General features: G+C 40.6%; 2 protein-coding genes across 7 annotated transcripts in view; one reads left to right on the plus strand and one right to left on the minus strand.

Annotated features, from left to right (window-relative positions):
- The window catches only part of LOC106091729 (facilitated trehalose transporter Tret1-2 homolog), a 282586-nt gene that overhangs the window by 52869 nt on the left and 204985 nt on the right, over positions 1-24732 (plus strand). Inside the window, exon 1 of one of the 5 annotated variants that reach the window (XM_059365151.1) lies at positions 9882-9962. The exons of the other annotated variants lie outside the window; for them this stretch is intronic. The gene's annotated coding sequence lies outside the window, so the exon portion shown is untranslated. Of the gene's footprint in view, positions 1-9881; positions 9963-24732 lie in introns of those variants that run through there. 5 annotated transcript variants of the gene reach the window in all.
- Positions 1-24732, minus strand: part of LOC106085857 (facilitated trehalose transporter Tret1) — an 80684-nt gene that overhangs the window by 27057 nt on the left and 28895 nt on the right. For both annotated transcript variants that reach the window (XM_059365153.1, XM_059365152.1), the window contains 2 exons: positions 10252-10382; positions 753-945 (listed from right to left, as the gene is read on the minus strand). In XM_059365153.1, the coding sequence (XP_059221136.1) occupies positions 753-945; positions 10252-10382 (324 nt within the window). The remainder of the gene's footprint in view (positions 1-752; positions 946-10251; positions 10383-24732) is intronic.

Consider the following 24732-nt stretch of genomic DNA (forward strand, 5'->3'; position numbering starts at 1 on the left):
TGTTTTAATAGGGTCAGTTAAATACGTTTTCGAAAGAATTAACAATTGTCCAATAAATTGGTTTATTGAGTTGATAACCGCTTTAATTAAATTATTGAGCTTGTCATCAATGCAAATTGCAAAATCGTTTATTTTTATAATAATACAAATTTGGTTATGGGACCGATTTTAGAAACATTTTTAATTGATCATACAAATTACTTAATTAAATCAATTTTTGTTTATGGGAAAAAATACCAATTAATTGTTTTAATTAGGTCAGTTGAATACGTTTTCGAAAGAATGCACAATTGTCCAATAAATTGGTTTATTGAGTTGATAACCGCTTTAATTAAATTATTGAGCTTGCCATCAATGCAAATTTCAAAATCGTTTATTAATAATAAAAATTTGGTAATGGGACCGATTTTAGCAAAATTTTTAATTGATCATACAAAATACTTTATTAAATCAAGATTTAATTTTTTTCTGTTTATGTTTGAAAATGTCAATATGTGTTTTACAACGAAAGCGAAACATTACATTTTATTCGTATAGTTAGGGTAAAACTCAAAATGGGATTAAATACAATTAAACTACGGGCCTTTTTGGGCCTCAAAATAGTGCACATAACTTTGACCTCTGTTTGAAGACATCTATCATTATATCTTTGTTCCACGTAACTCTGCAATGTTTTTCCCCGATGACTTTCTTTACCAAGCTGTATCAGCTGATAATATGTTTTTGCTCTACATATCGCTTAAAATACCTACCTTAAGATCGTTTTTGTTTGCCAAGTAAGAAGGACTTTCAGGTACGAATGACATTACCAACAAAAAAAGCACAGGTAGAGACAGAAGAATCCATGCAACCAATCGACACGACAAATAGTTACCCAAAACGAAAGCTAACAGCACACCGAAGTTACAAAATAAGACCAAAAAGGTCCCCAAAGTTCCACGGATCCTGTGAATAAAAATTTGTACATGGATATGTATTAGTAATGTGCTGAATGAAAGAAAAATCACAAATCGAATTGCAGTTACGATTAGTTTTACAACATAGAACAGAGAAATCATTGATTGGATATAAATAAATAAAATATTTGTTTTAACACAAGCTCAAGGTTAAGATAAATATTTGAATATATTAAAAAAGGTCGCATACAAATACACTGTGAAATAAATTTTAATCGCTGTAATCCCATGCCGGCCATTTTCTTAATTATGTTGCCTTTTTAACTACGATACCACTGCCTCTGTTCCTTCCTAAGATTGCCCTGTTCTTTATGGAATGTTAATTGGCAATTTTGCATTTTACCATTGGAAAGATAAAAAACTAAACGAGCTGAAAAAGGCTCAGAATAAATCCTGGGTGAAATTCCAAATTCAAGGTCACTAGAACTTCTCCCGGATACACATTTCCCGGAAAACTCTCAAACGGACATCGCACAGTGGGAGAAAATCGAAAAAACTAGTAAAAAATTTGCCGTGCGGGTTGAAATATCTCTTTGAAATTTGAGTTAGAGCTCAGGTGTTAGCAAGATTGTGTGCAAAATTCCAAAGCCCTAGGTTATCCGGACGCTTTGGACAGGCCCCCAAAGTTAGTCACCTCGGGATATCGAAAATTTGTTGGGGATGCCAAATTTTTAGTTATGACCCGATCTTCAATGGATAGTGCTCAAAAATTCCTAGAAAAAGTCCGCTTGGGGTCTACAATATCTCCATTGGTTTCGGGGATTTACGAGTTCTAATTGTTTTTTGTTGAAATTTTGGCCGTGATTGGCGTCGTATTTTGTAATTTACGAAGACATTTGCCCGATTTTCATTTTTATGCATTATTTGGACTTTTGACAAAATTTACAATGACTTTGCCGCAACCATTGTCCTCATAAGATTATTCACTTAAAAGTTATACAGTTTGGGAATCACAAATGGTGTGCGTAGTTTTTGGTCAAAAAATCATTTTATTGATTAGTCTTTATTGAAAAAACTTGCTTTAATATCTTAATTTATTCTGTTTTGTTTGTAAAGAATACATATTGTAGATACTTTTTAAGTGAAATTTGAATAAGATATGTCAACTTGTACGGGTGCTTTATGTCCCCTAAACCCATGCAAAAAACATTTTGCACCTAACAATATTTGTAGCCACCACAGCAAATTTACTAAAAAATGCCGATTTTGAATCCATCTTTGCCCGAAAGGGATATTTTGGAGATTTTTATAAAAGAATTCGGGCATAATTTATTTTTAATTTTAATGTTTTTGCCTGCAATATTCAAAATCTTCGACTTTTTTGTAGAAAGAATTTCGAAAAGAAATAATTTTGAAAATCGGACTACAAATGAAGATTAAGCTTCCCGAACAATTTTTCGAAATGACCAAATTGGTGACCAAATTTAGGGGCCTTCCAAGAGGCTCCCGTACCACCTAGGGCCTTGAAACTTTGTACACGATATCGATAACACCTCAGCTCTAACTATTCCGAATTTCAAATATTAATAGTTTTTTTTTTGATTTTCTCCCACTGTGAGCCATATGAGGTTCATTGATATCGATTCGTTGGGGGTTCTTGGGAAAAATTTTTCTGAGTCAGGAATCTTTGGGGCGATAAAAGGTTTCGACTCCTTTAAAACGGCAGGTCCTAATAATGTATCACCGGTTGAATGGCTTAGAGAGATACTCTTCTTTAATCGGAATGTCGTATATACCAATCCAAAAATAGAAAAACCTACACTCCCGAAAGCGAAAGATTTTCATCCCAAAGGGTGTTTTTTAATAGCTATATAGAAAGTTTTTCAAAAAAAAAAACAAAAAATGCATGAAATCTTTATTTGAAGATTATTTCATTCAAATGTTGACCGTAACTGCGCCTCAAATGGTTGTTGTTGTTGTAGCAGTTTATTGTGTACTATCTTTCGTCTGCTTGATTCTGTTGAGTGTCAAGACCCAGGAACTCCGCGACTAAGATGGGGTGCGTCCACAGGGATCTGGGTCTGAGTCGAGTAGGTCTGGCCGGGCAGTTAAACAGGTGACGTGTATCATGCGGTCCCTGGTTACAGTCGGGACATACATATTGCACGTCGGCATCAATCCTAGCTCTGTGGGAATTGAGGCGGCTGCATCTGCCGGAACGTAATTGAGCCAGAATCACTCTGGTTTGCCGGGGGAGGTCGATTTCTTCGGGTGCAATGGGTGGCGGTCGTTCTCCAAGGACTACATTCACCCGGTAGCCAGTTAACGCGTCTGCTACCGTGTCTGCATGAATGTTGTTCAGACCCGCTTGATATGCCGCTTGATCTAGAGGTTCTCTCTTGTAGCGCTGGACCTCACGCTCTAGATCATGTAGATCTACCTTAAGGCTTCTGGGCGGTGGGTATCTATCCACAAGATGATGATTTGGATGATTTCTGCGATAACAGCCCAAAAGGTATTGCTTAGACAGCATGTAGTTATGTCTTCGCACTGGTAGGATCTTTGTCTCCTGGTGGAGGTGGTCCACATGAGAACTAAGGAGGCAGCCCGTCGCAGTTCGGAGGGCGGCATTCTGACAGATCTGAATATTATTCCACTGCGTGTCACAAAGCTGACGTGACCACACTGGCGCTGCATAACTTACCACAGACCGGCCAATTGCTTTGTACGTGGTCAACAAGGTTTCTTTGTCTGCACCCCAAGTGCTGCCAGCGAGTGACTTGAGGACCTTGTTTCTACTTTTGACTTTATTGCAGATTGCTGTGGCATGTGGGGAGAAAGTGTAGGAGCTGTCAAATGTGACGCCAAGTATTTTGGGACACTTGATGGTCGGAATCAATTCTCCATCGACCATCACAGTCAGCTCAGAATTCACCTCACGCGTATTTGTAGTGAACAGTGTGGCTGAAGATTTGGTGGCGGATATCTTCAGATTTCTTGCAGCGAAATATGAGGCAAGCTCGTTGAGGTAGACGTTCAACCTATCGCAGATGTCATCAATGGGTGGGGGGCCTGATGCCAAGATCGTACAGTCGTCCGCATATGATACGATCTCTATGCCGTCTGGAGGAGGTGGGATGGAGGATAGGTAGAGGTTAAACAGAGCCGGAGATATCACCCCACCTTGGGGAACTCCCTGTTTCACTCTACGGTGTTTTGACTTCTTATCCCTAAATTCCACAAATGACTGGCGGCCACACAGATAATTCGCGACCCAACGTTTAAGGCCTGGCTGGAGGGACGTGTTGGCGATGTCCTCAAATAATTTGGCATGGTTGACCGTGTCGAATGCCTTCGATAGGTCCAATGCCACGAGGACCGTCCTATCACATGGCCTGGGTTGATTGAAGCCACGGCAAATGTGTGTGGTGATGGCATGCAAAGCTGTTGTTGTGCTGTGCAGTCTCCGAAATCCGTGTTGATGCTCGGCGAATGGAAATTCTCCTACGAGGCTCGGGAGGAGTAATGCCTCAAGCGTCTTAGCCACTGGTGAGAGAAGGGAGATCGGTCTGTACGACTCCCCCAAACTCGGGTCTTTACCAGGCTTCAGTAGCGGGATCACTCTGCCCATTTTCCAGACATCGGGAACTATAAGAGTGTTCAATGACAGGTTAAGGACAGTGGTAAGGTACTCAACTCCAGGTAAATCCAGATTCTTCAGCATCAATGTAGAGATTCCGTCGGGGCCCAACGCCTTGGAAGATTTGGCGCCACGGATGACATTCGTAACTTCGCCCACGGTAAATTGTGATGGCTGTTCATCGGCTCGGAGACCACGAATACGGCGAATGGCTCTCCTCCTTGCCCTGTCTCTCTCGGGATGCACGATAAATTGACGGTTGAACAACCTGGCGCATCTCTTCGGATCAGTCACGGTTAACTCGCCAAAAGTGACTGAGGTCCTGTCGTCCCGTCTACCGGGGTTCGAGAGAGACTTAACAGTGGCCCACAATTTGCCTGCACCGGTGCCTAAGTTACATTGCTCCAAGTGTTCCAGCCACAAATTCCGCTTATGTTCGTTGACTACCCTGTTTATTTCCAGATTCAGCTCGCTGATTCTGGGGTTAGCGGGGTCCGTAGCACAAATCCCATCACGCTCGTCTGCGAGTACCACTGCTTGCGCCGGGAAATTGGGTCGCACTTGCGGTATTCGACCGGCTGGTATAAAGCGAGCGGCTGCTGCGTTGATGATGTCTCGGAATTTCCTCTCGGCCACAAGCACATCAGAGGGGGGTGGCAGTTCATTGAAGCGGCGATTGGTATACTCTCTGAAGCCAGTCCAATTGGCCTTCTTGTAGTTGATGAACGTTCGGCGCTCAGAGGTTATGAAGTCGGGTGGTCGGTCGATGGTGAGGATTATGGGGAGGTGGTCTGACCCCAAAGAGATGACGGCTTGCCAGGATACGTCACTCAGGAGATCAGGGGATGCGATTGAGATGTCTGGCGAGCTGCTGCACCTCCTCGTAATCCTAGTGGGGGCATCCTCATTCACCGTGCAAAACGTGGAGCTATCTATCTGCTCTGCCAAAGCTATGCCACGCTGGTCGTTGCCTAGGGGAGAATGCCATGACGAGTGATGTGCATTGAAATCCCCCAGAACCAGACGACTATGGCCAGATAGCAACCCACTTATGTCGGGGCTGTAGGCCTGGCCATTAATCGGGACACAGCTGCCAACCGGCGGTATATACACGTTGTATATCTCTATCTCGGCAGTACCAGACTTGACTGCTACCCCCATACATTCCATGTATGGGTCACTAGCGTCAAGCGCAGGCGAGATAGGTCTATACTGCACGGAATGGTGTATAACGAAGGCCAATCCCCCACCTCCATTCCTTGAGCGATCCTTACGTAGCACATTGTAGCCGTGACAACTGTGCAAGCTGCAGGTGTTAGTCAGCTTTGTCTCTTGGATCGCTGCGACCGATATGCTCTTCCGACTCATAAAATCCACAATCTCATCAATCTTGCCTCGCAGTCCATTGCAGTTTAACTGCAGGAACGATACATTTCCCGACACTGGCCTGGCAATAGTAGGGCTAGGGTGCTGTCTTTGCATAAATTGCCGTACGGGAGAGGTCGGGGGGGTCACATAGTCCGACGACGAGGACGCCGAAGGCGACGCTTGTGACCCACTGCTGGCTATGTTCGCACAGCACCTAGCGACATAGCCAGTATGACTATACTCCCGTAGCGAAGTTAGGCCAGAGCAAGAACGGAAATGTACCCACTCCAAGCACCTGTTACACCTCACCGACACTGACCGATGATGAAGGCGGTTCTGGCAAACGGAACAGAACCAGGGTCCGGGGTTCTTTTCAATCCCGGCACGGACCAAAAGCATACGGAGAAGGCACTCCGGGATGTGCCTCTCCCATGACGAAAAAAGACGAACACGTACACTGAGGCGGCAGCCCTTGCCGATGAAGATTCCATCGGGTCAATCCGGTACGTACAACCAGCTGCCATGGGATTGCCTCAAATGGTCCATCCCCTTAGTCCAATTTTTGGCATATTCTTTCCAACATTTCGGCCGGTATCTTACGAATATATGCTTCAATTTTGTTTCCAATGCGTCAATTGAAGCGGGCATGTCTGTATAGACATGAACTTTAACAAAGCCCCACAAAAAATAGTCTAAAGGCGTATCTAGGCGGCCAATTGACCGGTCCCGAACGTGAAATAAAATGTTCAACGAACTCGTCTCCCAATCAGTCCATTTTTATGAGTGTTGTGTGGCATGTGGCACCTTTTTAGGAAACCACATTTCATGCAAGTCAAGCTTTTTCATTTTGGACAAAAAAAAAGTTGGATATCACAGTGGTAGCGCTCACCATTCACAGTTACGTTACGATTCGCATCATCTTTGAAGAAGTACGGTCCAATGATGCCACCAGCCCATAAAACGCACCAAACTGTGACTTTTTCTGAATGCACTGATAGCTCTTGCAATGCTTCTGGATGATCTTCTCTGCAAAATCGACAATTCTGCTTATATAGTCTGCCATCCTTTATGCTACATTTCATCCTTTTTGCTCACTACAAAGTTGGCTACATGAAGGCTTCTCTCGCTGTTAAGGATTATACAATAGTAACATTTCCTGACATTGAGGGTGCCGATAACAGTCAAAAGGGAGCTGGAGACAATACCATAAGGAAGTGTATTGATAAATCACTTAGTAAAATATTTATTACGTCAGGCTTGGGTCTTGTAAGTCTTCATAGAGCGTCTCCAATTCTTTGGAATGCGATCAATAAAAATATATTATTTTCCTATCTCCCGATTTGAGATCTAGGCTAAAACGCGTATCGATTACCTGCAATTTGGCACAGTGAGTTGTATTGGGCATACCATTTTGCTAACATTTAGCTCATCTACTACCAGATAACGCTGAATGTTGTGTTGTACAATATTATACCTCCAAATATCCGTACCCCATAGTAACCTTCATCATCAGTGTGCTTAGACAATTTATTCTTTCAGTCATCAGCACTTATAGGTTAGGTAAAATTTACCTAAATGAGAACAATTTGCTCATAATACCGAGAAAGCTGACGGCAGCACACTCTTAAAAAATTAATTTTAAAGCAATATTTAATTTTTTTTAGTATAATTTAGTCTAATGAAATTAAATGTTCTAGCGTGTTTTCATTAATGCAATGAATGAATGAAATGAAATTTTCATAAATACAAGGAAATTGTTCGTTAATACAATGAAAACTTTTATTACTGTAAATTTTGCTATTTCATGGTTTCTTTAAATGAATAAAACGGAATTCATTGATGGAATGAAAATTTTTTTTCCTAAATAAAAGTAAATTATGTGAATGTTGCAATAATGCAATAATATATCTATTCTACTATGCATCCTAAAGCAGTATAGAATATATTGTATTAACAAAAAAGTTTTTGAAAAACGTTAAAAATTAAATGTTTTTATTTAGACAACAAATCAATGAAATGGATTTCATCGCCGCAATGACGAATTTCATACATAATTCGCATGCCATTAAGTACTTGCAAACACAGTTTCAAAACCCCCAGCCAATCAAAAAAATTTTTTTTTATACCCACCACGGAAGGATGGGGGTATATTTATTTTGTCATTCCGTTTGCAACACATCGATCTAGCCATGTCCGTCCGTCTATCTGTTGAAATCTACAGTCTTTAAAAATAGAGATATTGAGCTGAAACTTTGCACAGATTCACGTTTTGTCCACTATACCCGCTTAAGTTCGAAGATGGCTATATCGCACTATATCTTGATATAGCCCCCGTATAGACCGATCCGCCGATGTAGGGCCTTAGGCCCGTAAAAGCCACATTTATTATCTGATTTTGCTGAAATTTGGGACTGTGAGTTTTGTTAGGTCCTTCGACATTCTTCTTCAATGTGGCTGAGATCGGTCCAGATTTGGATACAGCTGCCATATAGACCGATCCGCCGATTTAGGGTCTTAGGTCCATATAAGCAACATTTATTATCCGATTTTGCTGAAATTTGGGACAGTGAGTTGTGTTAGGCCCTTCAATATCTTTCTTCAATATGGGACAGATCGGTCTAGATTTGGATATAGGTGCCATATAGACCGATATCTGGATTTAAGGTCTTGCACCCATAAAAGGCGTATTTATTGTCCGATGTTGCCTAAATTTGGAAAAGTGAGTTGTGTTAGACCCTCCAACATCCTTCTTAAATTTGGCCGAAATCGGTCAAGGTTTGAATATAACTGCCATATAGGCTGATCTCTCGATTAAAGGTTTTCGGCCCATAAAAGGCGTATTTGTTGTCCGATGTCGCCGAAAGTTGGGACAGCGAGTTATGTTAAGCCCCTCGACATATTTCTGCAATTTGGCCAAGATCGATCAAGATTTGCATATAGCTGCCATATAGACCGACCCATAAAATGCGCATTTATGGTCCGATGTCGCCGAAATTTGGGACAGAGAGTTGTGTTAGGCCCTTCGACATTCTTCTTCAATTTGGCTCAGATCGGTCAAGATTTGGATATAGCTGCCATATAGACCGATTTCTGAATTTAAAGTCTTGGCCCCATAAAAGGCGCATTTATAATCCGATTTCACTGAAATTTGACACAGGCTTTTCGACATCCGTGTCGTATATGATTCAGATAGCATTATTTTTAGATATATCTAGAAAAAATACCAATATTTTGTTATATACAATTGAACAATGACTCGTACTTATTAGTATTTAGTCCAAATTGGAACATATTTCGATATAGCTATGGGTCATAAGGTATGCATTTTTCACCGGATTTTGACGAAGGGTGGTTTACAAACCCGAGGTGGTGGGTATCCAAAGTTTGGTCCGGCCGAACTTAACGCCTTTTTACTTGTTTTTGTTTTTTTTCTTTAAACTTATTTTAAAAAATTCGGCATCAAAAATATGTATTTCGTATTAAAATTTTTTGTTTTTTTAATGTAATTAATTGGCACACTTATTACTGTGCATTATACTTATTGAGCTATTTCATCATAAGGAAGAAGACGTTGGTAGGCTAGAGGATGCGTGCAAGAGAAAAGGATGCGTAAAAGAAAGAACAATTTAAAAGAAAGAACACCTCTCAAACAAATTGGTGTATTGAGATGATAACCGCTTTTAATTGAATGACTGAACTTGTTATAATCCAAATTTCACAACTTTTAATTAAATGTACAAATGGCTGTTTTTATTATTTATGTGCATTCAAGATCATTTGTTTTTGGTTGGTATTTACCACAGGGATAACTATCAAACCAATGGTTGCCCAAACACAAGGTACTTATGGACCAAATTTTTGAAAACATCACCCACGGTTGCCACCTTATAAACAAGCTTGGTAACCATTGGTTTAGTAGCTATCCCTGTGGTAAATGCCTACCAAAAACAAAAAAAAAAATTTAAAACGTAAATGTACAAATTTCTTATTGAACCGAGTTTTTAAATATTTCTGCGAGAACTGACTAAAAGTGACTTTTCATCTTTCACAAACCTTGGGTAAGCCCCTGAACCCACAATCTAAAAGATATCTGAATTTGTTTCAAAATTTCAAAATGTGTAGAGATATGAATTAACGTCAAATATTGTTTTTTTTTTTTGTGCATTTTTGGCTTATCAATTGCTATGACATACCAGGTCATAGAAGTAAAACAAAATTAATTTTTAACAAATCCCGTTGCATTGCTCAAGAACCAACTGAACAAATCACACAAACGACAAATATCCTATTTATCCACAATTAACATTTCACAGTTATAACTTTGACATACGTGGGTAGTTAACATACTTATCATCGGAGAGTTCGGCTGTGTAAATTGGTATTATAGAGAAAGTTCCGCCACCGGAAAACCCTCCTAGAAATCTGGATGCACATAGTGATAAAGGTGTGGTTGCAAATGGTATAATCAGCCAGCCCAACTGAAAATATATATCAAAAAAAATCAAGTAAGGCATACGCTTAACATACGTTTACAACTATAACGTGCAACAGTGGTTCCAATAACACCTTTTGGTCCAAAAGGAAAACTAGTGTTTTGACAAAAATTCAATTTATTCTAATAGAAAGCACTTTGGAATTTCTGCCCCTTAAATATGACAACACTTACATACTTTATAACTAGTAATGCATCAAACAAGTAAGAGCATGAATCTTATCTACCGCATCTGTTGAGTTCTTTGCGCGGTTTCTGTTTTTAGGCAAACAAAAAATATGAATAAGGACGGAGGAGTAGCTATATCAAGTTATAGTCCGATTCGGGGCTCAAGAAGGGGAGACCGGTTTATATGGGAGCTGTATCAAGCTATAGATCGATTCAGACCATATTGGACACATATGTTGAAGGCTATGGGAGAAGCTGTTGTACAAAATTTGTGCCAAATCGGGTGAGAACTGCGCTCTCTAGAGGCTCAAGAAGTCAAAATCCCAGATCGGTTTATATGGCAGCTATATCAGGTTATGGACAGATTTGGACCATGCTTCGCACAAATTTTGGAAGTGATACCAAATCGATTTGGCCCATTTACAATTCTGCTAATAAGAAGTGTTTGTGCAAAATTTCAAGCGCCTAGCTTTACTCCTTCAAAAGTTAGCGTGCTTTCGACAGACAGACGGATGGACGGACTAGGCTAGTTCGACTTAAAATGTCACGACGATCAAGAATATATATACTTTATGGGGTCTTAGACTCATATTTCGAGGTGTTACAAACAAAATTACGAATTAGTATACCTATAGTGGAGGGTATAAAAAGAGGTACTACAAGGGCTTTTTAATGCGACGTGGCGTATGCGACGTGGTCATAAAACTAAAACAAGGGCTACATTTTTTCATTACTTGCGAAAGCATTATTTATAGACCTATAAGATCTTTCTGTGCGGATATCTAAGTTTAATGGTAAGAGTGGGCTATTCAGTTATTATATCAGTAAGGGGGAGGCTTGGAAACAAACAAACGAACAACATACATACACATGCATTGAAAAAAGAACAGCTAGCAGACAGGGCGTCGAGCTTGGTTAAGGCACAATTATACGGCATGTAGATGTCTTGTGACATGCCAATTTTTGTATTCGCATGTGATTGAAAATGTTTGTCAAAATTATCAATTTACATGCGACTCATCATTTTTGCTATCACACCTGTATATTATTTTCGTATGACATAACCTAAAATTTTGAGCAAAAGCTGATTTTTTTATGCGCAAAAATTGTTAAAGTTGTGAGAAAGCTGGTTAAATCATATCATTATCATATAATATAAATTACATGTGCTTTTTTGAAAATTGATATTCAAAATATCGTTTGTTTCACACGACAGGTACAACTCGACATGTGCTAAATTTGACATGTCATAAGTCCACTACATGCCGTGTAATAGAGTCTTTAGTGTGGTACTTATATCATTAAGGCTTTTTCGCAATGGATTCGATCTATGTACAACATACCAAGGTACGGCCCTTGAAGCCTTCACACCTAAAAGTGCCCGATGATGACCACCTTAACCAAGATGTCGAAACGCGTCACACTATAGATGATGTTGTGGTATCTTCTGGCTTTACTCTTCCATTGGAAAAAAAACTATTCGACCATTAAGCTCGTCTTAAAGGAGAAATAAAAAAGTTCCACAATATTGTTGTTTTTAATACAAGCTCGAGGTCTTTCTGTGTTTTCTCTTTTCTTTATTATTTATGTATCGATATTTCGCATTTCAATGAAATGCATTTACAATTATGTAAATGAGAAACAAAACACAAATAAAAACTTTATATTTATGCGGCCGTCTTCAACAGTCGTTGTCACTAACACCTAGACAACGACAAGAAATTAAATTTTGACCAATTTTTATAAAAACCAATTTGAAAATTAAAAAAAAAAATCAAATTCTCCTTTGAAATTCAATAAAATCTCTTTTGATGCATAGGAAATAGGGTAACGATTTCATGAAATTATTTTTCAATATGTAGATAAATGCGTCTTTGCGCATCGCTTCGAGCAAATAAAGGCGAAACTGGAACGATTTAATGAAAATGCTGCCAAAGTAGGCCTGAGGATAAACGTAGCAACGACCAATTTGATGAGGATAGGATCATCAAATCTGACACCGCTCACTATAAACGACCATGACATGGAAGGTGATGACAACTTTTCCTATCTTGGCAGCAAAATATTAAAGAACAAGTTAGAAGTGCCTTTCTTAAACTCAACAAAGCTTGGAGATGCAGTGACATCTCACATAACACAAAAGTCATCTTCAACAGTAGTGTGAAATCCATTTTATTATATGGTTGTACAACTTGGAGCTTGACACAAGCGACTAATCGCAAAGTCCAAGTTTTTATAAATCACTGCCTACGACAAATACTTAGAATCTTCTGACCAAACCGTATTTCAAATGATGAATGACAAATAAGAACAGACACTTCCCCTGTCGATGTAGAAATTTGGAAGAGAAAATGGACTTGGTTAGTTATATTCTATCCGACCGCGCGATAATATAACGAGAAATGTCCTAGACTGGAACCCGCAAGGACAGCGAAGGAGGGCACGCTCGAAAAACACATGGATCCGCTGTACGAAAATAGAGTTGGAGTCAACCCATATACAGTGAAATGAAGCCAAGGCTTTAGCCAATGGTAAGGCTCGATGGAGAGAGTTTGTTCATGCCCTATGTTCACACTGAACAGTTTTCGATTGGTCATATTGTATTTTAATATATTGAACTAGCTGGCCCGGTGCGCTTCGCTACACCATAAAATGGCTTATTGATGGTGATCAAGACGTTCAGGGCTACATGTCTCGTTCAGACCCACACTAATTATTTTTTTTTTGTATTGGTTATCTACTCTAAAAATTCTATTTGAAAGCTACCACTTGGAATAGCACATTTTTAAAGATCCGCAGGTCCTTCCTGTGTATATCCCAATTTGAGGGCAAAAAGCGCATTCTACTACCAAAGACTTTAATTGCTGTCCTATTCTATCCTGATCGGTCTTCATATATTATTATTGTTTCCTTTTTATTTTGAGTAGGATGGGGGAGGTGGATTGCTCTCTAACACGTCCTTCCATTTGGGTACAATATGTTCTCAGCCGTCCTACATGACAGTTTGGTGATGTTTATATTGGGAGGCGAGGGTCGGCCCCCCGTAGCTAAGACCCAAAAGACCATTTATTTGAGCCCTTTATTGTCGCGATTTACATGTCCTGCTGAACGGCAGGACTTGACCCAGATATTGGATCCATTTATCAACATTTGATTCGAACTCTACTGTCATAGACCTTTCTTTTAATTTCCATATTATCCCGATCGAAGGGTTTTTGGGTCATTTGATACCCATTTTGTGACATTGGATATTAATGCCCGTTTTAGGGGTTTTTAAGGTTGGGGAGGACCCTTAGACACCTTGGACCAAATTGTTATAACAGACTAGCTGGACAGGGTCCACTCCGCTGCATCTCCTTTACCGGGGTGCTGGTGCGGCCTTTCAGATATATCGCCCCATGTATCAGATTCGTACTCTAATCTCAAATACCTTTCATATAGTGGTTTAAATTTCCGTTCGGCGGGCTTTGGAGGTAGGGCGGTCGCCCTAAACATCCTACGTTAAATAAGTATACTAAATTTCTGTTTTTGTGTTATTATAAACAAACGAAATTTCGTGTAAATCACCCCACCCATCCCCGAGATCTGGCGTTTTTGAAAATAGGTAAGGGGAAAGTCCGTCCATTAAAATTTGGATGTTACATCTACTTCATTCCTTGGTTTTGGTGCTGGATTGGAGTAGCCAAACCCTTTGCCCCGAAATGGTATATCAGATTCATACTCTACTCCCAAAATCCATATTTCAGCTACATATTGCTACAGTCGGTTTATATGTGTGGTTCAAGATGAGTTTATGAGATGAGTCGTTCCTGAAACACTTGGCCATAAAACAGATATCAGATTTGAGCCCCTTTTTGCCACAATCCACAAAAATATGTGTATGTAGGGTATGTAGGGTGGGGCAGCCACCTACGCACTTAGCCCAAAATTAAATTCCTTTTATTTGAGCCGCAGTTGCAATTGGTTTGGGGGGAGTTAAAGGGGTGAGACTACCCCCAAACACTTGGTCTCAAAATTGAATATCAAATTCGCCTTCTACTATCAAATACTTACTATTTGAGACCCTTTATGCAATAGTAGGCAAACATGGACGGTTTGAAGGAAGTTAAGGGGACGGACCCTGAAATAATATCAGCACCGTGGTAGACCACGGTTTTGTTTGAGCCTCATAATGTAAAGCAATTTGAAGTCGGCGATTACGATATACAGGGCTACGGGTCTCATTCAGTTCCAAACTAATTACTTTTTTTGTATTGCTTTTCTATCATATTTCAAAGCTAGCGCTTGGGATACCACATTTTTATACCCACCACCATAGGATGGGGGTATACTTAGCTCAACGGTGCTGAGTATGGTCTAAATCAGTCCTTAACTTGATATAGCTCCATGTAAAAATTTAGGTGTAGCTCCCATTTAAACCGATCTTCCGATTTGACTTCATGAGCCCCTGGAAGCCGCAATTTCCATCCGATTTGGCTGAAAATTTGCGCGTGGTGTTCTTTTACGACGTTCAACAACTGTGTTAGTACGATTCAAGTCGGTCTATAACCTGATATATGTAGCTCCCATATAAACCGATTTCTCGATATGATTTCTTGAGCCCCTGAAAGCCTCAATTTTTGTCCGATTTGGCTGAAATTTTGCACGTATGTTCTACATGTTCTACTTTTACTTCCAACAACTGTGCCAAGTACGGTCCAAATATGTGTAGAACCTTTTATAGCTCTCATATAAACCGATCTCCCGATTTAACTTCTTGAGCTCCTGAAAGCCGCAATTTTTGTCCGCGTTGGCTGAAATTTTGCATGTGGTGTTATTTTATGACTCTCAACAATTGTGCCAAGTACGGTTTAATTCGGTCTATAACCTGATACAGCTCCGAAATACACCGATCTCCTGATTTGACTTCTTGAAGCCACAATATTTGTCCGATTTGGCTGAAATTTCGTATGTTGTGTTTTGTTATGACTTTCAACAACCGTCCTAAGTACAGCCAAAATCGGTCTATAACCTGTTATAGCTCTATCGATCATTCTTGTTCGGTTCCTAGAAGCTTTAATTTTTGCTGGTATTAATACGATTCAAATCGGTCTATAACCTGATATAGCTCCCATATAAACCGATCTCCCGATTTGACTTCTTGAGCCCCTGGAAACCACTATTCTTGTCTGATTTGGCTGAAATTTTGCATGTAGTGTTTTGTTAAGACTTCCATTAACTGTACCAAGTACGGTTTAAATAGGTCTATAACCTGATATAGCTCCTATATAAACGGATCGCCCAATTTGACTTATTGACCCTTTAAAAGCCGCAGTTTTTGTCCGATTTGGCTGAAATTTCGAATGTAGTGGTTTGTTATGACTTCCAACAACTGTGCCAAGTATGTAAAATCAGTCCATAACTTGATATAGCTCCCATGTAAACCGGTCTCTCGATCGTTCTTGTTCGTTTCCTAGAAGCTTTAATTTTTGCTGATTTGATAGAAGTTTGGTATCTAGAATAAAAGTATGCCCTACAACTAAATTTATTTTGTATAAATTTTTAGCAGAATCCATGGTGGTGGGTTCCCCAGATTTGGCCCGACCAAACCTAGCACGTTTTACTTGTTTTTAATTCCTTTTTTGCGTGGGATAGGGGGAGGGGATTGCCCTCTGACACATCCTTTCATTTGAGTACAATATTTTCTCATTCGTCCTACATGACAGTTTGTTGTTGTTTTAATTGGGAAGAGGGGGTCGGTCCCCCCGACGCTAAGACCCCAAAGACAATTTCTTTGAGAGGCAGGACGTGACCCACATACTTGAATTTTTATGTCAACATTAGGTACTATCATAGACCTTTCTTTTAATTCCCATATTCTCCCGATTGAACTACACGTCGTATTGAAGTGTATTTAGTGGGAGGTCCGGTCCCAGAATCTGTCCCAAATGTGTATACCAGATTTTTAGCCAACTCATGAAGACCTTTCCTTTGATACCCATTTTGTGACGTTGGACATTCATGCCCGTTTCGGGGGTTTTGGGGAGGCCCAGTGAACACCTTGGACCAAATTCTTATAACAGATAGCTGGACAGGGCCCACTCCGCTGCGCCTTCTTTAACTCTCTAATACCTTTTAAGGGAGGGGACACTTCGCACTGAATATGGATATCTAATTCGTGCCACTGTAGCCTATGTCCGCCCGTGACGCTGAATGCCTGTGTTTGGATCCTGACGAGAACATCGGACAAAATTTAAAATGGTGGTTATCCCCTCTTAATCCCGGCGACATTTGCGAGGTACCATTCCATGCATGGTCATGTACAAAATTTTTCCCAAAGAGGTGTCACACTCCGGCACGCCGTTCGGACTCGGCTATAAAAAGATCCTTATCATTGTGTTTAAACTTAAATCGGAAAGCACTTATTGTTGTGTTAGAAGTTTGCCCCTGCTCGGTTCCCAGGCTAATTTGCATTCTACTCCCAAATGTCTTTCTTCTAAGTCATATATTACCGTATTGGTAAATATTTCCGGTTTAGAAGGTATTTCGGGGGTGGAGTGGCCACCCAGACACTTGGCCCTTAAGGTAAATATAAGACTCGTGCTCTACTTTGTAGGGTGGACCCCAGGGTCTTTGTCCCGAAAATGAGTGTAAATTTACCAAAAAGTATGAGTATACATTCGGCTCAAATATGGATATCAAATTCGTGCTCCACTCCCAAATCCCTTTGGTTTGAGCCTCATATTGCCATGGTTGGTAAATATGAACCGTTTGGAGGGTGTTTTGTGGCTGGGGCGGCTACCGATACTTTGCCCTGAAACTAGATATCAAATTCGTTCTTTACTTTCAAATAACGTTGATTTGAGCTCCGTATTGCCATAGTCGGAAATAAAGTTCAGTTTAGGGGGTACTTTAGGGCATACCCTCAAACACTTGGCTACAAAATCGGATATTAAATTTATTTTCTACTCTCTAATACCTTACATTTGAGTCCCATATTGTCATAATGCGTCAATTCACTTATTTGACGTGTTTTAAGAGGAAAAGAGCCACCTAGACTTGAACACAAATTTAAATTTTGCAATTTAAATTTAATATTAAATGACTTTTATTCGAGTCTCACAATTGACATCAATGTTGAATATATCTGTTTAGAGGAGTTTTAGTCTGCAATATCTTTCATTTGATATCCATATTGTGACTAGCGGTCCACTATTGGATTTGGGTGGTGTTTTCGGGGTAAGAGGGAAGGTCCGCCACCATCCGATATCAAACAAGTAAAAGCGTGCCAAGTTCGGCCGGGCCGAATCTTATATGCCCCCCACCATGGATCGCATTTGTCGAGTTCTTTTCCCGACATCTCTTCTAAGGCAAAAAAGGATATAAGAAAAGATTTGCTCTGCTATAAGAGCGATATCAATATATGGTCCGGTTTGCACCACAATTAAATTATATGTTGGAGACCTGTGTAAAATGTCTGCCAATTCGAATAAGAATTGCACCCTTTGGGGGGCTCAAGAAATAAAATAGATAGATCGATTTATATGGGAGCTGTATCGGGCTATAGACCGATTCAGACCTTAATAAACACGTATGTTGATGGTCATGAGAGGATCCGTCGTACAAAATTTCAGGCAAATCGGATTATAATAGCGACCTCTAGAGGCTCAAGAAGTCAAGATCCCAGATCGGATAATATCACAGCCATATCAGGTTATGAACCGATTTGAACCATACTTGGCACAGTTGTTGGATATCATAACAAAATACTACGTACAAAATTTCATTCCAATCGGATAAGAATTGCGTACTCTAGAGGCGTAAGAAGTCAAGACCCAAGATCGGTTTATATGGCAGCTATATCAAAACATGGACCGATATGGCCCATTTACAATACCAACCGACCTACACCAATAAGAAGTATTTTTGCAAAATTTCAAGCGGCTAGCTTTACTCCTTCGGAAGTTAGCTTGCTTTCGACAGACAGACGGACGGACGGACGGACAGACGGACGGACGGGCATGGCTAGATCGACATAAAATGTCGCGACGATCAAGAATATATATATATATAAGAATATATGGTATGCGAATTTTAGTTTGGATGTAAAGTGTACTCCATTCTTAAAATACTTTATTTCAGCCCGCTACTCTCATGATATCTGATTTAGCGGTGTTTTCGGGGCTGAGGTGGCAGGCAGGCACTTGGCCCTGAACAAATGTCAGCATCATGCTCTTCATTCAAAAACCATTTATTTAAGCCCCATATTGCCATTGGTTTATGGTAGATTACACGATGAGGGGTCCCCCAAACACATGGCCCAAAATAGGTTATCAAATTAAATATCACATATTGGCGTGGTCGAAAAATTTTTACCCTATGCGGGGTGTTTTGGGGAATGGGTGCTACCATAAATGCATGGTCCTAAATTTGGATATCAAATTCATATTCTACTCCCAAATACATTTATTTGAACCATTTTGCGATTGTCACTAAAAAATTGCTGCTTGTGGGGTATTTTGGGAAAGGGGTTGTCCCCCAGAAAATTGGTCTCGAAAGTGGGTATGAATTCTTGCTCTACCCCCAGAACCTTTCATTTAAGCTCCACATGGACATGGTCAGTAAATATGCCCGATTTAGGGGTGTTTTGGAGATTGGAGTGGTCCCCCAAACACTAAGCCCGGAAAATATATCAGCAGCGTGCTCTATTCTCATATATCTATATACCATTTATTTTAATCGCATTTTGCCATTGGCCACAAAATTGGATATGAAATTCGTTTTCTAATCTGATTTAAACACCTTATTGCAAAAGTCAGCAAATATGTCCGGTTTGAGGTATTGGCCCTAAAAACTATAAATATTTAGTTTCACTCTCTTTAAGACCCAAATTGTCTTGTTGAGCAAATAAGTCCTATTTGGGGGTTGTTACGCTGGTGGGACGTGCCCTAGTCAGTTGGTCCCTAATGTTGATATCAGATACGTGGTCTACTCCCAAACACCTTTAATTTGAGCCCTATATTTCCTTAGTCGGCAAACATGACCGGGTTGGGAAGTGTTTTGGGGGATGGGCGGCCACTCAGTGAGTTGGCCTTGAAAATATATATCGGATTCGTGTTCCACTCCAAAAACCCTCTTATTTGAGCCTCATATTGCAAAAGTCAGCAAATACTTACAATTTGGGTGGTGTTGTGGGGGTGGGGTGGCCCCATACACACTTTTCCCAAATATTGATATCAGAGTCGTGCTTTACTCCCAAAGGCCTTTCATTTGAGCCCCATATGGCTATGGTCGTAAATTTGTCCCCTTTGGGAGATATTTGGATATCAGATTCTATGGTCCATGGTCAGTAAATAAGTCCTGTTTGGGGGGTGATATCCCACATTTCGATATCAGATTCGTATTCCACCCGCAAATACCTTTCATTTGAGTCCCATATTGCCATGATCGGTAAATGTGTTCGATTTAGGGGTGTTTTGGGGGTTGGGTGGTGTTGTGGGGGTGGCGTGGCCCCATAGACACTTTTCCCGAATATTGATATCAGATTTGTGCTTTACTCCTAAAGCTTTCATTTCAGCCCCATGTGGCTATGGTCGTAAATGTGTCCCCTTTGGGGGAGGTTTTTGGGGAGAGGCGGCCCCCCAAACACTTGGCCTCATATTTGGATATCAGATTCTAATTCTACACTAAAATACCTTTAATTTAAGCCCCATATTCCCATGGTCAGTAAATAAGTCCTGTTTGGGGGGTGTTTTGGGAAAGGGATTGACCCCCAGAAACGTGGTCCCACATTTGGATATCAGATTCGTATTCTACTCGCAAATACCTTGAATTTGAGTCCCATATTGCCATGGTCGGTAAATATGTCCGATAAAGGGGTGTTTTGGGGCTTGGGGTGGTCCCCCGAGCACTTGGTCCGACAATTGGATATCAGATACGTTTTCTTATCCTGATACCTTTCATTTGAGTCACATATTGTCGTGATTGGTCTAAATATATGTTTGGTAGGCTTTAGAGTGGGGCGGCCCCCCTAGGTACCCCATCCGAAATTTGGATACCAAATTTCTATTTTTTGGGTACTATATGAGAGCACACAATTTCGCTTAAATGGCAGCACCATCTCCGAGATCTGGGGTTTCTGAAAATTAGGGTAAGGGGGAGAGGGGGGGGGGGGGCGGAAATTAGGAAGAGGGCGTCGGTCCCCCCGACGCTAAGACCCCAAAGACAATTTATTTGAGAGGCAGGACGTGACCCACATACTTGAATTTTTATGGCAACATTAGGTACTATCATAGACCTTTCTTTTAATTCCCATATTCTCCCGATTGAACTACACGTCGTATTGAAGTGTATTTAGTGGGAGGTCCGGTCCCAGAATCTGTCCCAAATGTGTATACCAGATTTTTAGCCAACTCATGAAGACCTTTTCTTTGATACCCATTTTGTGACGTTGGACATTCATGCCCGTTTCGGGGTTTTTGGGGAGGCCCAGTGAACACCTTGGACCAAATTCTTATAACAGATAGCTGGACAGGGCCCACTCCGCTGCGCCTTCTTTAACTCTCTAATACCTTTTAAGGGAGGAAACACTTCGCACTGAATATGGATATCTAATTCGTGCCACTGTAGCCTATGTCCGCCCGTGACGCTGAATGCCTGTGTTTGGATCCTGACGAGAACATCGGACAAAATTTAAAATGGTGGTTATCCCCTCTTAATCCCGGCGACATTTGCGAGGTACCATTCCATGCATGGTCATGTACAAAATTTTTCCCAAAGAGGTGTCACACTCCGGCACGCCGTTCGGACTCGGCTATAAAAAGATCCTTATCATTGTGTTTAAACTTAAATCGGAAAGCACTTATTGTTGTGTCAGAAGTTTGCCCCTGCTCGGTTCCCAGGCTAATTTGCATTCTACTCCCAAATGTCTTTCTTCTAAGTCATATATTACCGTATTAGTAAATATTTCCGGTTTAGAAGGTATTTCGGGGGTGGAGTGGCCACCCAGACACTTGGCCCTTAAAGTAAATATAAGACTCGTGCTCTACTTTGTAGGGTGGACCCCAGGGTCTTTGTCCCGAAAATGATTGTAAATTTACCAAAAGGTATGAGTATACATTCGGCTCAAATATGGATATCAAATTCGTGCTCCACTCCCAAATCCCTTTGGTTTGAGCCTCATATTGCCATGGTTGGTAAATATGAACCGTTTGGAGGGTGTTTTGTGGCTGGGGCGGCTACCGATACTTTGCCCTGAAACTAGATATCAAATTCGTTCTTTACTTTCAAATAACGTTGATTTGAGCTCCGTATTGCCATAGTCGGAAATAAAGTTCAGTTTAGGGGGTACTTTAGGGCATACCCTCAAACGCTTGGCTACAAAATCGGATATTAAATTTATTTTCTACTCTCTAATACCTTACATTTGAGTCCCATATTGTCATAATGCGTCAATTCACTTATTTGACGTGTTTTAAGAGGAAAAGCGCCACCTAGACTTGAACACAAATTTAAATTTTGCAATTTAAATTTAATATTAAATGACTTTTATTCGAGTCTCACAATTGACATCAATGTTGAATATATCTGTTTAGAGGAGTTTTAGTCTGCAATATCTTTCATTTGATATCCATATTGTGCCTAGCGGTCCACTATTGGATTTGGGTGGTGTTTTCGGGGTAAGAGGGAAGGTCCGCCACCATCCGATATCAAACAAGTAAAAGGGTGCCAAGTTCGGCCGGGCCGAATCTTATATGCCCCCCACCATGGATCGCATTTGTCGAGTTCTTTTCCCGGCATCTCTTCTTAGGCAAAAAAGGATATAAGAAAAGATTTGCTCTGCTATAAGAGCGATATCAATATATGATCCGGTTTGCACCACAATTAAATTATATGTTGGAGACCTGTGTAAAATGTCAGCCAATTCGAATAAGAATTGCACCCTTTGGGGGCTCAAGAAATAAAATAGATAGATCGATTTATATGGGAGCTGTATCGGGCTATAGACCGATTCAGACCTTAATAAACACGTATGTTGATGGTCATGAGAGGATCCGTCGTACAAAATTTCAGGCAAATCGGATTATAATAGCGACCTCTAGAGGCTCAAGAAGTCAAGATCCCAGATCGGATAATATCACAGCCATATCAGGTTATGAACCGATTTGAACCATACTTGGCACAGTTGTTGGATATCATAACAAAATACTACGTACAAAATTTCATTCCAATCGGATAAGAATTGCGTACTCTAGAGGCGTAAGAAGTCAAGACCCAAGATCGGTTTATATGGCAGCTATATCAAAACATGGACCGATATGGCCCATTTACAATACCAACCGACCTACACCAATAAGAAGTATTTTTGCAAAATTTCAAGCGGCTAGCTTTACTCCTTCGGAAGTTAGCTTGCTTTCGACAGACAGACGGACGGACGGACGGACAGACGGACGGACGGGCATGGCTAGATCGACATAAAATGTCGCGACGATCAAGAATATATATATATATATAAGAATATATGGTATGCGAATTTTAGTTTGGATGTAAAGTGTACTCCATACTTAAAATACTTTATTTCAGCCCGCTACTCTCATGATATCTGATTTAGTGTTTTCGGGCTGAGGTGGCAGGCAGGCACTTGGCCCTGAACAAATGTCAGCATCATGCTCTTCTTTCAAAAACCATTTATTTAAGCCCCATATTGCCATTGGTTTATGGGAGATGAGGGGTCCCCCAAACACATGGCCCAAAATAGGTTATCAAATTAAATATCACATATTGGCGTGGTCGAAAAATTTTTACCCTATGCGGGGTGTTTTGGGGAAGGGGTGCTACCCTAAATGCATGGTCCTAAATTTGGATATCAAGTTCATATTCTACTCCCAAATACATTTATTTGAACCATTTTGCGATTGTCACTAAAAAATTGCTGCTTGTGGGGTATTTTGGGAAAGGGGTTGTCCCCCAGAAAATTGGTCTCGAAAGTGGGTATGAATTCTTGCTCTACCCCCAGAACCTTTCATTTAAGCTCCACATGGACATGGTCAGTAAATATGCCCGATTTAGGGGTGTTTTGGAGATTGGAGTGGTCCCCCAAACACTAAGCCCGGAAAATATATCAGCAGCGTGCTCTATTCTCATATATCTATATACCATTTATTTTAATCGCATTTTGCCATTGGCCACAAAATTGGATATGAAATTCGTTTTCTAATCTGATTTAAACACCTTATTGCAAAAGTCAGCAAATATGTCCGGTTTGAGGTATTGGCCCTAAAAACTATAAATATTTAGTTTCACTCTCTTTAAGACCCAAATTGTCTTGTTGAGCAAATAAGTCCTATTTGGGGGTTGTTACGCTGGTGGGACGTGCCCTAGTCAGTTGGTCCCTAATGTTGATATCAGATACGTGGTCTACTCCCAAACACCTTTAATTTGAGCCCTATATTTCCTTAGTCGGCAAACATGACCGGGTTGGGAAGTGTTTTGGGGGATGGGCGGCCACTCAGTGAGTTGGCCTTGAAAATATATATCGGATTCGTGTTCCACTCCAAAAACCCTCTTATTTGAGCCTCATATTGCAAAAGTCAGCAAATACTTACAATTTGGGTGGTGTTGTGGGGGTGGGGTGGCCCCATACACACTTTTCCCAAATATTGATATCAGAGTCGTGCTTTACTCCCAAAGGCCTTTCATTTGAGCCCCATATGGCTATGGTCGTAAATTTGTCCCCTTTGGGAGATATTTGGATATCAGATTCTATGGTCCATGGTCAGTAAATAAGTCCTGTTTGGGGGGTGATATCCCACATTTCGATATCAGATTCGTATTCCACCCGCAAATACCTTTCATTTGAGTCCCATATTGCCATGATCGGTAAATGTGTTCGATTTAGGGGTGTTTTGGGGGTTGGGTGGTGTTGTGGGGGTGGCGTGGCCCCATAGACACTTTTCCCGAATATTGATATCAGATTTGTGCTTTACTCCTAAAGCTTTCATTTCAGCCCCATGTGGCTATGGTCGTAAATGTGTCCCCTTTGGGGGAGGTTTTTGGGGAGAGGCGGCCCCCCAAACACTTGGCCTCATATTTGGATATCAGATTCTAATTCTACACTAAAATACCTTTAATTTAAGCCCCATATTCCCATGGTCAGTAAATAAGTCCTGTTTGGGGGGTGTTTTGGGAAA

This window comes from Stomoxys calcitrans, chromosome 3 (assembly GCF_963082655.1).
Source record: "Stomoxys calcitrans chromosome 3, idStoCalc2.1, whole genome shotgun sequence".
Lineage (NCBI taxonomy): Eukaryota > Metazoa > Arthropoda > Insecta > Diptera > Muscidae > Stomoxys > Stomoxys calcitrans.